This window comes from Pan troglodytes, chromosome 8 (genome assembly GCF_028858775.2).
Source record: "Pan troglodytes isolate AG18354 chromosome 8, NHGRI_mPanTro3-v2.0_pri, whole genome shotgun sequence".
NCBI lineage: Eukaryota > Metazoa > Chordata > Mammalia > Primates > Hominidae > Pan > Pan troglodytes.
The window spans coordinates 107,417,962-107,436,717 of NC_072406.2; the positions used below are offsets into that span (position 1 = coordinate 107,417,962).

The following is an 18,756-nucleotide window of genomic DNA, read 5'->3' on the forward strand; positions in this document are numbered from 1 at the left end:
TATTTTAAAATGTTTTACTTTTGTTTTTAAAGACATTTGTGCATTACTTTTGTTATCAGAACAAATACGAACATATTTTAGAAATAATGGCAAAATGGTCAACAGTAATCAATTAATTCAGAGGGTCAGGAGTTAGGTTATTGAGAAAAAAGTAAGGTAAGAAGTGGTGTCTTCAAGGAGGCGGCAGAAGGCAGATGGTAAATGATTAAGAATGGAAAGGAGGGTATAAGAAATCGAAGCAGTGAATTTAAGCTTCATTTGAGAAGCTTGGCAAAGGAAGGAAAGAAACAATGAATGACCAGAACAAACATATGCCACGCAATTCTGAATAAAGTTTATTAAATAATATGTACAGCAAATGTAGTAATTCAACACATCTATTTATCAAATCAATCCACTGCAATGAAGAAAAATAAATGAACAGAAAAATCTATGTCTGCATAGGACATGCTCTCAGTGTGTAATTTAAATGGCAATACTTTAAATTAATTGGTTATATATAATGTCAGTTATTTTTCTTTCAGAATATAATCTTTTTTGTAGTAACCTATTCTAGCAATAGGACTTAATACGACTGCAGATAAATAGGACTGCAAAAACCAAAAACCCAAAATAATGAAATTAAAAAGGAAAAAAAAACTGTAACTGAGATCATAGTTACCTTTCCTCCCCAATAGAATACTTATCGTAAATTTTAACACTTTACAATGGCTATTTTTGTGCTAAAAATCTGTAGATGAGTTATTTGGAATTCCTTCATTTAAATAAAAATGCAAAAAAAACTTCATGACTTCCTTTACCCCCTTCCACTCAAATTTTTAAAATTATTTTTCTATACAAGGTAGGTACATGGGCTATACAAAGTTAAATATACATATTTACAGTCCCACTTCTTAAGCACATTATTTTTTTTTTCTTTTACTGATCCCAGAGAGACTGCAAAAGATAAGGAGTTTGGGGCTTGCCTTTACCCGGAAGCATGGCTAATATATCAAAATGTGTTGCAAGGCATGCCGCCAGTTAGTTGCACTTGCTATTAATAAACCTGTATAAACATTTCAGCATAAAAATAGGTACTTTATATTACTAAATGTCTGAAGACAAAAGAGCAATTGGAAATCTCTGTTTCTTGTTTCGTCATACATAGGAAGGCGACGTGATGCAAATTTTAACACAAGATTTTATTAAAGACGGGCAAATTGGTGAGGCATACCTGAATTTCTGGAGATATACAAATGCGTGAGGCTGGCATCATATGCAAATGTGGCTTTACAAATTGGTTTTATTTTCTAGCTGTATTTAAAGAGGTGTTCAAAATTACCTACTAATCAAGAAGCACCCCTGAAAAAACTATGAGATAAGATAGTGTTATTAATGGTTTGCATCTAAAGACCAGGAAACACATTAGCCAATACAGTCCAAAATCGGTGAAATGCTGCCGTGCAAATTGCACGTGCATATGCATTTTTACTATATTCCCTCAGAGACAGTAAAAAAACAACAACAACAGCAAAAAAAACCAGTGCTCTTAGATGGTGGAGCAGACCTTCCAAAACAACAGGCCTTACTCTTACTGGGTTTTAAGGACATTCAGGAAGTCTCCTTCTACCCAGAAAGCTCACCCCCTCCAGTTCCATAACCTTTTCCCTTGGGATTAAGGCCCTGCTCTGTCATACTTAAAAACAAATGTCTGTGGGAAGAGGTAACTCATTCCTATTATCAACCATTTACACCTTAGTGTGAATGAATTAGTGGCAGTTTCTTTCCTGAGAACAGGATTTGAAAGAACAATAGGGAGAAAGTGAGGGTACTGTGGCTGTCTGGTGGGGGATGGGAAGCTGATGGGATCCTAAGATGGGTATTTGTGACAGCAGCTGAGGCACAGGCATTGAAAACAAATTTTGCCTACCTGTAAAGACTCTAGACTTTGGGACAGTGGTCCTGGGGTAATTCTGAGATATATGCAGACAGCCAGGGGTTCCGTACACAACCCTACCACCTAGAATTGCTACTCCTATTTGTGAGCTTGGATGTGTATCTGTGGGGGAAGATGAGAGTTTAGAGACTCTGGAAAATATTCCAAGTATTTCCAGCTATGAACTACCCTCAGACAAAGGTTCTTCCAGCACCCTAGTTGTTTAAAAGTGAGCTAATGGAGATGGCAATATGACAATGCTTTCTAGGATCCCTCCAGGGAAAATTCATCTCTCCCTCCCTCGCACCCTTCTTAGCACATATCACAGTCTCTCTTGATTAAGTTCGTTTTCCTGTGTCAGTCTCCCCAATCACCTCTGAGTTTCTGGTGGGCAGGGAATGGGTCATTTCTGTATTTGTCTCACTCAGGATCTAAGAGAGGCCGATAAACATCCTTGAATTGGACAGAGTTGTGACCAAGCAGCCCGGGCGTCACAGGGGCCTCTCTCTTCGGATCTGGCCCCCACAAAGAACAGACGTCCTGGTTGCTGCTGGTAGTGGCAGAATTGCTGCTTCAGTCTGAAGAGAAGCCTTGCCAGGGTGTACTCAGATTCACAACCCTGGTTACTACCGTTTGTGTGATCCTTGAACTCCTACAGGGAGTAGATCTGGAGCCACGGCAAACCCTGGGCATGTCTTGCTTATGGTTGTCCCCCCAGCAGCCAGAGTACATTGGTGTATGTTAAATGAATCACTGAACATCATTTTTGGTGTTCTATGAGAATAGGCCTCCCAATTCTAAACTGTCCCAAACAAACACAAGCCAGAAAAGAAAACTTAGCAATAGTGCTCTGATAAATGCAGCTGCACTGTCCTGAAGGTAACCATTTCTAAAAGCCAAGGATATGGGAAAAGAATGAACCACAAGTGGCCTCCAGAGCCACAGGGCTTCCTGACTTCATCACTCAGAAAACAGACATAACCTATCTGCTTGGCCGTCTGCTCCCGAATTCTCATGGGCAAACCTTGTGTGCGTTTCTCTCTGAACATCAGGGCAGTCAATGGCACTGCTGCACAGCAGGCTGAATGCATCAGGTGCCTCAGTTTTGCCTCCGTTTCCCCATCCACACCTCAGCAGGTTGAGTGAGGGATTTGGTCTTGGGCAGTGTGGGGGACTCCACCTTTGTCTAGGGACAGTCTTGGTAGCTCAGACTGACCTCCAGCAGCGTTACAGGATCAGCTGGCTCCAGGGGAGCTGAGAAATGTAGGCTGGGGGTCTTGTTGCATTCTTGGGCTTGAAGCCTTCAGGCTCAATGATTGAGATGGGAGCTCTCTAAGGCTGGGGCAGCAGGAGGCATTTCTGGCTAACTCTGCTCCTGGACTATGCTTCAGGTCAGATTACCCAAGAGGTGGAGGGGAGGGGAAAGGCTTAAGTGGCTCCCAGAAGCGGCTAAGTAAATACAATTTGCTTCAATTCTTTTTGCTCAGCACACTAGTTCGGCCCTGTCTAATACACAGTAACCTTAGACAGGCTTGGGTTTTAAACACAACACTTCTCTGTCCCTGTCTTTTGCTTCTTACTTTATCCACTGTATTAATTTTCCTACTGACTCAACTAAAAAGATCGGTTCATGAATGATGCTTCCTCCTCCAATAAAAATAATCTCCATGGTTTTCAGTCTTCTTATAGATACAAAGGTTTTACATAGTTGCCTGGAAAAGTACCAAACTGCCTTGTCCTTCTTGAAGTACCTATGAAAAAACACACACATACAAAACATGAGAAGACCCACTCGCTTGAGTTGAGACAGCACGCTGCAGAGATTTCTGCTCCAAAACCCCTTGTAACAGTCCTGCAGCTTAGAGAATACCATATGGTTTCCAAAGTCCTTTCCCCTATCTTATCTCACTTAGGCTGCCAAATAATGCTGGGCGGTAAGCAATGTAGGCATTTCTAGTACTCCTGTTTTTCAGAAGGAACCCAGGTTCAGAGAGTAGAAGTAACATGTCTGAGGTCCCACTGCTTAGTAACTATCAGAGGCAGAATCTGAACCGAGGTCTTCTGACTCCCAGTCCATTGCTCTTTCCAACACTTCTGCTTTGTGGAGGAGTTCATACATTTATCTGACACAAGAAGATACCTGAGATTTAGATTTTCTAAACCATGCAGTTTCTAAAAGCCCACTGACTACAGCCACCCATCAAAAGGAAATTCCTATCCAGCTTGTGCCTAAGTCCCCAGTTGAGTCCCTATCTTTGGTACTAACCTTGTTAGGGCTCCTGCTAAGCCAGGAGCATTGAGCCATCTGGGAACAAAGCCCTTCCTGGGCTGCTCCAGATGCAGCACTGCTGATCCTTAATCTAGTTCCTTCCCTTGGGATTCTCTCTCTAAAGCAGGAGTGGCAAATATATGTTGTATCATCATTATCGTTTCTTTAGCAGACATCCCAATTTGATAATTGCACCCTTATCACAATTGGCTTAGATTTGGCTTCGGAATCCTGTTGTACACATCTCAAGCAGCCACTACCAGTGGGTTGGAATTACTACCCAAAGTGAAACTTCTAAGCTAAAAAAATATGTTAAAGCTTAGGAAACCTAAAACATCTAGTTGAACTCCTATGGAGAATGGCCAAGAAGGTTAGAGAACTGAGATGGTAGGGTCCAGAGATAATAAGAACCTTGCCTAGGGCCACATAGCTAGTTAGTATCTTTCCTTATGGATGAGAAAAATGAGTTCTGCTAAGGCTACTTTATTTGTAGTTTGAAAATGCTACTTTTCAAAGTGACCAAGGAGGCTGGGCATGGTGGCTCACGCCTGCAATCTCAGCACTTTGGGAGGCTGAGGCAGGCAGATCACTTGAGGTCAGGAGTTCGAGACCAGCCTGGCCAAGATAGTAAAACCCCATTTCCATTAAAAATATAAAAATTAGCTAGGCGTGGTGATGCGGGCCTGTAGTCCCAGCTACTTGGGAGGCTGACGCAGGAGAAGCGCTTGAACTCGGGAGGTGGAGCTTGCAGTGAGCCAAGTTTGTGCCACTGTACTCGAGCCTGGGTGACAAACCAAGACTCTATCTCAAAAAAAAAAAAAAGAAGCAAGTGAAGAGTTCAGGGATGCAAGGAAGATACTCATCCCAAAATATTTCCTTTACCCAGCTGCCTGGCAGGCCTTCATTAGAGAACTGGTGCTCCTTCCCACACCTAAGTTCTCATAAAAAATGTATATATTCCTGAACGAGTTTAACAGCTATTGCATACTAGTGCTGCACTCTCTAAAATGATAGCCACGTGGGACTACTGAGCACTTGAAATGTAGCTAGTCTGAAATGAGCTGTGCTGTAACTATAAAATACACATTGGGTTTCAAAGACAGTATGAAAAGATGTCTGTAAAATAAATCATTAACAATTTCTAATATTGATTACATGTTCAAATAGTAGCATTTTGAATGCACTGGGTTTACAAAATACATTAGAATTAATTTCACTGGTTTCTTTTTACTTCTTTTCAATGTGGCTTCTAGAAAATTTTAAATTTCACACATGGCTTACATTGTGTTTCTATTGGATTGCACTGCACCAGAGTGGTCACTGACTTCTCAGACCTGATTTCTACTGAACAGACGACTCAAAGTAGTGAGGGCCGTGGGCTTCTGAGGACCTTGGGAGGATGGGGTAGTTCTCTAAGAGGCTGGTGAGGACAAGGCAAATCTTACTGACTTCTCATTCATGTTGAGGTCTTGCTGTCCTTACCACCCCAGCCCTGATATTACTTTGCTTTAGCAAAGCTTTGCCAGAAAAATCAGGGAAGGGCTGGTCTTTGGAAAGAAGGTGAAGGTAAAGCCACTTGTACAGGGAGAAACTGAGGCAGAGTGGGTCAATATCTCCCAACATTATATTCATGCCTGAGCAGAAAGAACACAGATTTCAGGAGAGATGGGTGGCCTGAGTTCAAATCCTGGCCCCACTATTTGCTACCCTGGTGATCTTGGCATAGTTAATTAACTTCTTTGGGCCTCAGTTTTTGAATCTGATAAATGAGGATAATTCTTATCTTACAGGGCTGTTTGTTGAGAGAACGTCAATAAAAGCATATCAAACACAGTGTCTGCTTTGTAATAGAATCTCAATAAATGTTGATCTCTCTCCTTGCAAAGGCAAATCCTTTAATTAAGCAGGGTGCTTTGATTAATATTATTGAAAGCCTGGAGTAAATAAGGTCTTTAGAATGTCTACACATATGCCTGAGTTTCATGGTAGAGACATAGGCTCAGTCAACATTTTCTTGTGTTATTTCATAAGGGTTTTAAAAATAAAATTTCCAAATGCAAAATAGACACATACACAATATAAATATAAGTGGAAACTAGGGCCGGGTGCGGTGGCTTATGCCTGTAATCCCAACACTTTGGGAGGCCAAGGTGGGTGGATCACCTGAGGTCAGGAGTTCAAGACCAGCCTGACCAACAAGGTGAAACCCCATCTCTACCAAAAATAAAAAAATTAGCTGGGCATGGTGGCAGGCGCCTGTAGTCCCAGCTACTCGGGAGGCTGAGACAGGAGAATTGCTTGAACCTGGGAGGCAGAGGTTGCAGTGAGCCGAGATCACACCACTGCACTCTAGCCTGGGCAACAGAGTGAGATTCTGTCTCAATAAATAAATAAATAAATAAATAAATAAATAAATAAATAAATAAATAAAATAAATGGAAACCCAATTAATAAATCTGACAACTGCTCTTCTGTGCAGCACATTTGGTTTCAGGTTCAACATTAGCAACATCCACACAATCATAATAGCAACACAGACTGGTGGCCCAGAATTTCCAAGGTCGTAAAAATCTGAGAAGGCTCTTCTTTCTGTGCAGAGGAGATTGCTTTGCTTTTTGCATGGCTCATCGCCCCCTGTTATTCCCTCAATACACAACTAGTAAGAAAAGCATGATGAGATTCTTACCAACAAACCATCCATCGTCACATTTTTCCATGACATCAACGATATCTCCATCGCGGAGTTCCAGCTCATCATCATTCTGTGGTATATAGCTATATAATGCTTGATAGCTAAATCTATACATGAAAAAAATGAATAGTAAGTGACTCAAATGTCGACAGGATTAAATAAGGAATTTTTAAACTCCATTTCAAGTTCAATAAACTTTTCAGCAGTGTTTCCTACTTATCAGTAGGGATAAAAGCATTTTATTGACTATTTCCCTAATAACTTAGCATTTGGGGAGATGCATTCAACATATAATTAAGACTGAGGGATGGAGAACTTCTGACAAGCAAGCCATGATCAGTCTTACTTCGCTTCATTTGGTTACCACAGCCAAGCCTTTTTATCTAGAGCACTTCCTACTCTACTCCGACCTCTGCCTTTAAAGCAGTGGTCCCCAACCTTTTAGGCACCAGGGACTGGTTTTGTGGGAGACAATTTTTCCACAGATGGGGTGGGGTGGGGGGGATGGTTTTGGGATGAAACCATCAGGACATTAGTTAGATTCTCATAAGGAAGGCGTAACCTAGATCCCTCACATGTGCAGTTCACAATAGGGTTCAGGCTCCTGTGAGAATCTAATGCACTGCTGATCTGACAGGAGGCAGAGCCCAGGTGGTAGTGCCTGGGGATCGGGGACCCCTGCTTTAAAGTAAACTAAGCCTTTTCCTTAACACAGGATAATATATGTAGATTATCAAGCATAATCAGAAGTTATTTGGGCCCAGAGACATTACATTCTGGTCATATATATGGAGAACATAAAACATTTGTTTTTTTAAAAAAGTGTGTGTATAATAGCCATATATAATAGCTATATATATGCTATTAAAAGTACATTCCAATTGCCTCACTGTTTAGCAAAACTATCTTGAGTTTCTTTACATGCCTAAACACATTTCATTCACTGCTTTTAAATGTGGATGTCATTTTTCTGAAACCCTTGAAAGCTTTTTTCTTTTTTCTATCCCAGTGAGCATTGAGGGCAAGATTTTTATTTACTTGCTAGTTGGCCTAAGGCATTGGGTCTGTGCTGTTTTGTCTGTTCTAGCAGCCACTGGAGACAGCTGGACTGCTTGTGGTGAAATCTGATCCTTGCTTTGGCATCAAGGAAAAGCTTTGTTTTTATTTATTTCTTCAACAAATACATAAGAGGCACCTACTATGTACCAACTTCACAACTCTGTTTACTATTTTGAGACAAGACAGTAGCAGGCAAAACTGTAAATGAGCCAGTCATCTACCATTTCCAGTAGATGTCAATGAATTCCAGTGTGCAAGCAAGAAAGACTAGAAACAAGCAAGTGGAGTCAGTTCTCAAAAACAAGAGGTTCATTCTGCTCTGCTAAAACCAGAGGGACAACTTCACTTTCCATATTTATCCAAATGTATTGATAATTTGGAGAATGGATCTGGTTGCCAGAAGGAAGGTCTCAAATGAGGAATTAAGAGATGCAGATCAATTTCCAATTGGTAAATAAATACTTTTTTTTTTTTCATGTTTCTGTATTTGCCTGCTGTCTCCTACTCAATTTGGAGTCTCCTACTGGCCTCCCAACACATGCCCCTTGCCAGCTTCTTAGAATGCCTGGGCCCTTTAACTCCCACCATGGCTGCTTTGCCAGCCTCAGCCCTGGGAAATAACTCCAATATCTGCTTCTCTATTTTCACTCCCAGACAGTGGAGACTGGCTGGACAAAGTCCCACACTCTTGCTGCTTGGGTACGCCAGTCAGCTCTAATTTGGGATGAACCTCATACTCCTCAGAACATTGTCCCATGGGGTCCTTCCCCCAGCTCTCCTGCCAATCCTGGTGCCCCACGCTCAGCCAAGAGCTCTCACTCTGTCCCCACTTCTGGAGATGGAAGCTTGCTGTGGGCAGCACCTTAATCTTCCTCCCCTCCAGATTTAAGTCTCTGTGCCTCCACTCACCTTCCTGCCCCTGCTCACACATGTGAGGAAAGAAAGGTCCCTTCTCCAAGCCACGTTGAACCCCCTTCCTGGGCTCTTCCTTCACTTACTTTTTTTTTTTTTTTAACAGAGTCTCACTCTGTCTCTAGGCTGGAGTGCAATGGCGCAGTCTTGGTTCACTGCAACCTCCGTCTCGGGAGTTCAGGCGATTCTCCGGCCTCAGCCTCCCAAGTAGCTGGGACTACAGGCGCATGCCACCACGCCCAGCTAATTTTTGTATTTTTGGTAGAGACAGGGTTTCACCATGTTGGCCAGGACAGTCTCGATCTCTTGTCCTCGTGATCCGCCCACCTTGGCCTCCCAAAGTGCTGGGATTACAGGTGTGAGCCACCGCACCTGGCCTCACTTACATCTTATTTGCATTAACTGGCATTTTACTCTGGTAAAATTTGCTTGTCTCTGCACCCTAAAAACACCTCCCCTGCCTCTGCTATTCCCTTGATCTATAGCCCCCCGCCTTCCACTCACCATTGACCCTTCCTAACACAGCACCTGCCACCACCCCTGCCAACACTAATACTGCCATATCAGAGGTCACCAGGGATTTTTCCAGCTGCCATGGAAAATGCCTGGTGGACGTTTCTCATTTCCCACTCTTGGCCTCTCTGGGGCAGGTGACACTGCTGACCAGATGCTGTAGCTGTTCTGTGAAAGTGAACGTCTTAGACCCTCACTGGCATCTCTTGTTGCCCTTCTCTGTCTCTGTGGCTGGCTAGGCTTCTTTACATGTATCTCTGTTGGTAATTATACTCACTTCCACAGTTACAAAATGCCCACTTTGTCCTGGCTCAGGCCCTCATGGCTTCTTAGCTGGATTGAAGTCTTCTAACAAACATCTTTGTCCCTGATCTATGAAATCTACCCTCCACTCTGTTGCCAGAGTTATCTCCCTAAAACAAAATATGATCAATATGTTCCTTACTTCAAAAACCTTCAATGGCTCCCTAGTACCTGCAGAATAAAATCCAAACTTACTTCAACTGCATTCTGGAATCTACCATCTGGTCCCATCCCACCTCTGAGCTTCATCTCTATCTCTTCCATGAACCATATGCTGCAGCTACACGGGCCCTTTCAAATTCTCCAAATACCACCCACTCTATGCCTTTGCACATGTGGTCCTCACCTCTGGGAAGATATTTTCCTCCCTTTTCTAGCTCTCAGAATCTAATTTGTCTTTCAGTGTTTGGTCCAAATCTCTCTTTCTCTGTGCACAGAGTTTTCTCCTATGTGCTTAAAACATAGGAGATATCCAATAATTTTTTATGAATGAATGAATGAAGCAACCCTTTCATTCACAGCTGGTCAGAATTAACCATTCCTTCCTCTATATTCCCACTATACTAGCATTGAAACCAGTCAGCACAGCTCTCATTTGACATTCTACAGCAGTTAATCTTTACCTGTCTCTCTCTCCCAGCAGTCTATGACGGCCTTTATTTACCTGCCACCTGTTTTCACCTTGGCTGATGCAGAACATGGCCTTCACTAGAAATCCTCAGGAGAGAACCTGGGTGTAATTCACTCATTCCTGCAAATGACTGCCCCATATTCAGCCAGCGACCCACTTTCTAAGACCAACAGTCCTCTGAGAACATGAGAATCGAAGTTCACCAGGAGTACTTACAAATCTTGTGAGGTTTGACTCCTGTCGGGGGTGACTCTTCGCTGCTGGGCTTGAGGTTGCTGAGAAATGATTAAAGATGATTTATTGTCAGAAGGGGATACCTTGTGATGAAAGTCAAGGGGATGAGAAACAGTGCTGCAGTAATGAACAGATTTTTCGGCAATGTTTATGATCTCATTGCAAACCGCTTCCTGTGAGGTGGCCCCGAGATATCCAGAAACCCCAATAAAACAGTCAACATGGGGACAAAAAAAAAAGAAAGAGAGGAAGAGATGTAACATTCCAGACGAAGCACATAAGTCCAGGGAGAAAACAGAGTTGAAGATCCAGGTTAAAAAAATAGATATTCCAGTAGTGGAGTGCAGGAGGGATCCAGGCGTAAGCATGGAAAAACAGGTAAGATACAGAAGAATTTGGAATTTAGTAAGAATATTAAAAAAAAAAAAAGGCAGCAGCATAAAAGCCTGAAATTAGTGAGTAACTGTCACAAATGGAATACTTCAGGGTAGAAATGCAAGTATGTATCCCCAATCATGCACTAATACATTAATTTAATCCCACATATAGGCAGAGTAGAAATATCGTCTCTAAATTCCTCTGCTTTTTTCCAGGGGCTGGGGGTAATGCAGTGGCCTAACATCTCGCTCTACTACAATAGCCACAGAATTCTTGTAAATAATGTTTCTGTGGGTTAACCAGGCATCACTCTAGTCTAGATTCCAGAAGTAAGGATCAGTAAAAATTCTCTTTAGAAAAGCTGCAGTCTTATTCAACAGGCATCTTACCACATAGCTCTTTTCAGATTCTGTGAGATCTGGTCCTGCTCTCAATGAATGATGAGAAAGCTGTGATCACCAAGCAAATTATAAGGGAGACATTTTAGCAGATGTCACATTGGAAAGGATTCAAAATAAAAGCATGAGCAAATCCACGTACCACACCATCACGCTTGGATGACACCAGATACCGGCGGCCTATGGCCACCAAGTCTCCACAACAACAGGGTGGGTGCACAGAAGAAAATGCAAATGTAGAGTTAGAAGCAAGCATCCAGGAAATGAAATGGGAAATTGGAAACATGGCTGCAGTTAGGTGAGGATGAACAACACAGGGTCCCCAGATTGGCAGGAGAGAGACTCAGAAAGGCCATCTTAGCCAGGTCCCTTCACACATATTGGTCCCCTCACGCTCAGCTAGTAAGCATCTAGGGAAGGTGGCTGAACCCAAAGCCAGTTTTGGTTATTTTGTTGACTGGAAGCCCCCTCTAGCAGAGCAGGCCCATAGAACCATCAAGTCTGCTGTATTTCAGAAACTTATAAAAACTGAAAAAGGGAAAAACATTTTTGAAAACTTCCTTGGTAATATATGAAGTACCAACCAAGACCACTCCCCTGGAAAAATCTGCAAATGACACACTCCAGTGAGGTATGAGATGAATTCAGATAGCTTGTAGGACAGAGCTTGCTTCCAGAAATAGGACTATGTGTGACGAAACTGTCACTCTTCACTTACCAACCCAGGTACCACATGCTAACATAGAAACACAGGTGCAAACATGGCCAAGCAAACCCGCCTTTTGAGTGGGGCTTCCATTGTAGAGGCCAGGCCTTCACTGGGAGAGTGTTTGGAACCATGTCCCCCAGACAGGACTCAATTCCAAGCTCTAGGAAGTTTCTCTAAATAAATACCCTGAAGAGCCATCCTTGAAAAAATCCTCCAGGTAACATGCAATAATAGCAGCAGGCTGCCCAGGCATGGTGGCTCATGCCTGTAATCCCAGCACTTTGGGAGGCCAAGGCAGGAGGACTGCTTGAGCCGGGGAGTTGGAGACCAGCCTGGGCAACAAAGCAAAACCCCATCTCTACAAAAAAATACAAAAATTAGCTGGATGTGGCAGCATACACCTGCAGTCCCAGCTACTTGGGATCAACTGAGCCCGGGAGATTCAGGCCACAGTGAGCATGATTGCACTGCTGCACTCCAGCCTGGGTGACAAAGCAAGACCCTGTCTCAAAAATAAAAAAATAAAGCAATAGGCCACAACTCCAGGGCCTTCTAGATGGGCACTTAGAAATCTTTTGTGCATGACCCACTTGTTTCACAGAGAGACATAGAAAAAGTGGGAGCCTCCCCTGAGGTCACACATCAAGTCAGTGGTAGGCTTTTCTCCTGGCTTCATCTATTGTCCCAACTGACCTTGTCTTTTATCCTCAGACCATCTTCTGCCTTATCAAGTGTGCTCACTGACCTCATCTTCAGTGAGTCCCTCAGAAACCCTGGAGTCAGGCAGGACAGGGTTTATCATTGTTTTCTTAAAAAACCCAGGAAGCTGATGCTCAGAGGGGTTTCATGCATTCCTCAACATCACACAGCCAGTAAGAGGTAAAGTGGCTCAGCTGCTCTTTCCGCTCCACCAGACCACCCTCTCCTGTTCACCTCCACTGGAAATGTCCTCAACCGTTAGCAAGCCCTGCAGGACTAACTTCCATTGCAGGCATCATTTCAATACCCCTGTCCTTTTGGGAAGCCTCCTCAAGTTCTCCAAAAACCTTCTAAACTGCAACCACTCAAACCAGTCACCTTGCACTCTGACAGGAGTAAAGGAAGAGGTGGAACTAAATGAGCCACGTCATGCTTCTTCTACAATGACTCTGGACGTTAGGTCTTTGCCGGGTGACTGGGAGCCGACCTTGTATGGCTCCACCCACCCTCCACTCACTGCCTCTGGATTAAGGTGTCCGTATCACAAAGGAAAGAAATGGACATTTCCAAGTACCTTCTATGTGGGCTTTCAGAAGAATGAAACATCTGAAATGTCACCTTGAGTGGGTGACAATGACATGCAGATTTTAACATGACAGAAGGGAGAACTTCCAAACAATCCAACAATACAAGGGGCTGCCTCAAGTGGAAATGAGTTGGCTGCCACGGCAGCTGTTTAAGCTGAGGCTGCTGTGGACTATGACTAACTGGGATATTGTAGAGCCATCCTTCTTAGACTTTAATGTATATAGCTATCATTTGGGATCCTGTTAAAATGTGGACTCTGACTTGATACACCTGGGCTGTATTGTGAAATTCTGCGTTTCTACTTGGTAGTGCTGACACTGCTGGTTCACAGACCAACTGTAGGCAGCAAGGGTGCAGAGGACCTCAACTGCCCTACACTGAGATTCTTTGGCTATAGTATGCCAAGACCGGTGGTCTGGGTCACACCTCATGAAAACAAAAGTTCTCATAAAAAACAAAATATTTCCAAATTCCAGCTGGTGGCCTCATGACCTCAGGTCAAATGCGGTATAAAGAGAGGATGTAGACAATCTCTTGGCAAGATCTCCATAGTTTACAGAAACCTAGCCTCCTTCCACTCAACTTCATTCATCCCAAAGGAGTGACTGGAATCAATTATCTAGCAAACAATTTGGTGCTGAAAAGAGGATCAGTGAATCAAATATAGTAAGAAGAACCTGATATTTTACAAGCATATATAGATCCATTACATATCTGACTTTTGTACTAACCCTCTGACTTGAGGAGTGCAGAATAAGGAATTTAAGGCTCAGAGGAGTTCCACCCCAGGCACTACTTCTTTTTCTTTTTCTTTTTTTTTTTTTTTTTGAGACGGAGTCTTGCTCTGTTGCCCAGGCGCAATCTGGGCTCACTGCAACCTCTGTTTCCCAGGTTCAAGCAATTCTCCTGCCTCAGCCTCCCAAGTAGCTGGGATTACAGGCGTGGGCCACCATGTCCAGCTTTTTTTTTTTTTTGTACTTTTAGTAGAGATGGGGCTTCACCATGTTGGTCAGGCTGGTTTCAAACTCCTGACCTCAAATGATCTGCCCACCTTGGCCTCCCAAAGTGCTGGGATTACAGGCGTGAGCCACTGTGCCCGACCCCACTTCTATACTCTTGTCCTTTTGGGAAGCATCTTCAAGTTCTCCAAACCCCTTCTAAACTGCAATCACTCAAATCAGTCACCTCGGACTCTGACAGGGGTAAAGGAAGAGACAAAACGAAAGAGGCCATTTCATGCTTCTTCTACAATGTCTCAGGATGTTGGGCCTTTGCCAGGTGGCTGGGACCTGACCTTGTGAAGTTTGTACAAGGTAGTGTGAGAGCTGAGCCCTTTGACATCTAATCTCCATATACTACCTGCCACCTCCCTCTTGGATCATGATTAGATTGCTTGTGTAACTATGATAGCAACACCCAATTTCTGCCTTGTCTGAAAACAGGCACTATCTATCATTTCTCTTCTTGAATACTTTTTACTCTAGGTGTTCAAAGACATTTCCTTATGTAAAAGATACGGTGTACGGTAATAGCGTCCAATCATTAATTGTGAACTATAGTACCGGAAGGGATATTGATGGTCCACCTTGTACCTTCCTTGGTCTCAGGCCATGCCCAAAGCTAAGGATAATCATCATCATAGCTTTAACATCTGTATAGTACAAACTTAACCCCATTCCTGAGAGGTAGGGATGACTGGGTGCCTCACTTAGCGTTTGTTGAATAAATGAAGGAAGAAGGCAAGATAAACATTTATTCTATTAGTTAAGACTCAATTTCTCTCTGTTTAGATTTAAGTGAAATAGCTCATATAACTGAAATGTAAACCAGTTTTTTTCAGGGGACGGAGACATGGCATGGGGGTAGACCCTCAGTGGAAATGGAAACCATTACTATCTATCACAAGAATCAGCCCTTCATTTTGAAGGCTGTTTATCCTCAGATTTTTTTTTCCCCTCTAGTTATGTTTTCTTTTCCTGTCCCCATTTTCTAACCACTTTACAGCTTTGTACAGTGCTTCTTCTGGACCTATCCTGTCCAAGATGGTAGCCAGTAGCCACAGGTGGCTGTTGGACACTTGAGATGTGGCAAGTATGAAGTGAAATGTGTTATGTGTAAAAATATACACTGGATTTCAAAAACTTAGTACAAAATAAAGAATGTAAAATCTCAGTAATAATTTTTAGATATATTGGGTTACAATATATTATTAAAATTTCAGTTGTTCCATTTTACTGTGTGTACTAGAACATTTTAAAATCACACATGTGGCTTACATTATATTTCTACTAGACAATGCCTCTCTGAACCCTCCCCAGGTCCTCAGCATCTGCCCTTATTTAAGCCTAAGAGAAGATACAAGTTCTAACAAGGACTTCATCTAGTGTTAAGAATAAAAAAGAATAAGGTTAAGAATAAAAAAAAAATGCTAAGCACATTTCCAACTCTGGTGACGGCATTCCAGTTTTTCACGTGTTTACAAAAACAACCAGCCCAGCGCATGCATACACACATACACACACACACACACACACACACTGCACTCCCCTCCTTTCCCCCATTAATAGGAAGCAGGTGACAGTCCTTGATCCAGAAAGTGCTTTCTTCTGTATTTGTACACAAGTCGCCTCTCCTGGCCTGGAGCTTGCTTCATTCTCCTCAAGTGGGTGACCCTGCATGCGTCCTTGCTGTTGCCCTTCTACTTTCAGTTCACAGAAATCCCCCAGAAATCAGATCTTAGCCTCCCTGGAGCTGTTAATCCCTCTGGATCCACAGAACACCTGGCGCTACTGTGGAGTTACTAAGCATCCGCTTCCAGCTTTGGGTGTGTGCCAAAGCCTTGTGGGCCCAAATAGATTGCACACAGGCTACAGAACAGCAGGAAGTCCTAAAGATGTGGACAGGACAGAGAAACTCTATTTCTCCCTGGCCCCAAATCCCCTCTAGAAACAGCACGAGGCTCTGCTGCTCCCCTAACCTGCCTGAGTCTCACAGAGATGGCACTCCTCTAGTCATCTCACATCCCAAGTCTTCTCAGACCCCACCCCACCTTTCTGGTGACCTACCCTGACCTCCCAGCGGGACAGTGAGAAAATCCAGGTTCCAGGCCATGCTCTGTACTAACTGATTGTCTTGTGAACAAAATGCTTAACGTCTTAGGACTTCAAGTTCTAAAATACATAAGAGGATTGGACATAATTTACATAAATGTCTTTTTGGCTTTAATGCTCTATGATTGCAATGTGCCTGTCCCATGGGTTAAGAAGTAGGAGTGGGTAGGGGCTGACTTGGCTTAAGGGAGGCAGCACTCTACTCATTGCTTACTGAAGACTGGGAGGAGGAAGGCTTTTGACTGCAGCCTCCAGATATGGATGGAGTGCTCACTTCTGGAAGTATCCCAAGCGACTGCCCCAAAATAGTGATGGATTTGCACCTACTGGAACATCATGGGCAAACTCTTCCAGAGGAGTAGAAAGGCCCGAATGAGTCAGTCTCCTGGGTTTGAGCTCCAGGACACCACCAGAGCACCCTCAAAACAGTCTCTGACTCCACTGAGTTATCTTATTGAGTTTACTGAGAAAAAGATCACAGCTTAAATATAAAACTAATTACAAACAACTAGTTCAATTGCTTACCATCTAGATTTTATCTCCTTGCAAATCACTCACTAGACAACACATTAACTTTGTTGTAATTTGAATCTGATTACAACACTAAACTTAAATGCTCAGTAAATATTCAACCAATGCTCAGCCTTCTCTTCATAGACTATCATACAGTCTTCTCTTCCTTTCATAAGACAGTCAGGGGGGTAATGGCAGATACATATTCAAGTGTGAAGAAACCAAAGGCTTTCCAAGAATAGCTTATGCCTTTATACTGAAGGTAGAATAAACTAATTTGGGGAGCACAAATTCCAGATTTTCTAAATTCTCGATTTGTGTAACCCAAAGTAAAATGATTTTCCCATCATTCTCTATTTTCTTCTCTTCCCATCCTCCCCACCCACCATTTTTCTCTCTTAGGTGGAACAGGGTAAGGTGGATAAAGTAAACTACTTTTGTTTCATTTCCCTGGTACCTCGACATCACACAACAGGTATTTATGGTCCCGTTACAGGCTCTGCGCTAGCTGCTTTCATCTCTATTATATTTCATTTAATTCTCATAGTAACTCAAGAAGGTGGTCAACATTGACCTCATTTTACAAATGAGAAAACGAAGACCTGCCGTGTGTGAATTGGGAATGTGAACAGTTAGTATTGGAACATCTGTCTCTCAGACTCCAAGTTCTGCACATTCCACCACATCCCAAACTTCTAGGTTTCTGCTCTGCCAGAGGAAGATATCAGAAGAGGTAGAGAGAGATGCTCACCAACAGGTCACCTTAATTTGTCCAGTACCCTGTGGCTGGCACTTCCTACTGACATGCTCCATTCTCCTAACACCTTTATAAGGGTAGACACTTTAGCTTTGGGTCTTAGTCCCTTACCCTTTTTTTTTCTATTGTCCAGACTAGAGTGCAGTGGTGTGATCATGGCTCACTGTAGCCTTGACCTCCCAGACCCAAGCGCTCTTCCCATCTCAGCTTCCCAAGTAGCTGGAACCACAGGCACTCGCCACCACACTTGGCTAATGTTTTTTTGTAGAGACGTAGTCTCCCTGTGCTGCCCAGGCTGGTCTCAAACTCCTGAGCTCAAGACATCCTCCTGTGCTGGCCTCTGAAAGTGTTAGGATTACAGGTGTGAGTCACCGTGCCTGGCCAGTTCCCTACCGTTAGTGATGAGAGAATACCTGCTGCTTATTTTTGTAAGTACTGCAGCCAACGTCTCTCTCCATCCCGTAAGCTGTTAAACGCCCTCTATTTAGAGATTTCCCTTCTGAGTGAGTCAAAGGAAAATGTTTCCTATATTTACTTGAGTATCTTAACATTTAAAATTTCTTTTTTTCTTGCAGGTTCCATCACAGCTTCCTTTTCTATTTCTGATTTCCATCCTCAAGGCAGGCCTATGCCTCTGTTCTTATCTTTCTGGGAACTAATTTAGTTTCCTTGTGTTGAGAAGTGTTCCCTCTGAAGTCACATCTTTCTGTCTCAAGTTGAGTCACTTTCCCTCCTTCTCCTTTCTCTAAGCCTATAGTTTGTTCTTATGCTTCTCAGACAGATGCTTTAAGGACACATAGCTTTCCAGTATATTGAGATTTTATTTGATTAGCTTCCTTCCCTTTAGGAACCAAACTGACGTCACAAAATTTCTGTCACTTTCCTCAGGCCTTGGTTTCCTCATCTCAGTGTAAAAGACTGGAGGCTCTTAACCTGGTGATCTGTCACAGGTAGACTTGGGTGTGGGCCTTTTGAAACGATGCAAAACTGTGTGTCACTCTCCTCCCCAAACTACTGGCCTAGAGTCCTTGGCTGACCTCAGATTCTCAAAGGTTCTGTGATCCAGAAAAAGTTGT

General features: G+C 43.0%; 1 protein-coding gene across 50 annotated transcripts in view; it reads right to left on the reverse strand.

The window, feature by feature from the left end:
• Positions 1-312: 312 nt before the first annotated feature.
• Positions 313-18,756, reverse strand: part of SORBS1 (sorbin and SH3 domain containing 1) — a 249,645-nt gene continuing 231,201 nt past the window's right edge. For 25 of the 50 annotated variants that reach the window (XM_016918956.4, XM_054660364.2, XM_016918942.4 and 22 more), the window contains 3 exons: positions 10,511-10,569; positions 6,871-6,983; positions 313-3,666 (listed from right to left, as the gene is read on the reverse strand). In XM_016918956.4, the coding sequence (XP_016774445.1) occupies positions 3,599-3,666; positions 6,871-6,983; positions 10,511-10,569 (240 nt within the window). In that variant the 3' untranslated portion in view covers positions 313-3,598. Of the gene's footprint in view, positions 3,667-6,870; positions 6,984-10,510; positions 10,702-11,295; positions 11,356-18,756 lie in introns of all 50 variants that reach the window. The other 25 variants (XM_016918934.4, XM_016918928.4, XM_016918916.4 and 22 more) reach the window with 3 other exon arrangements.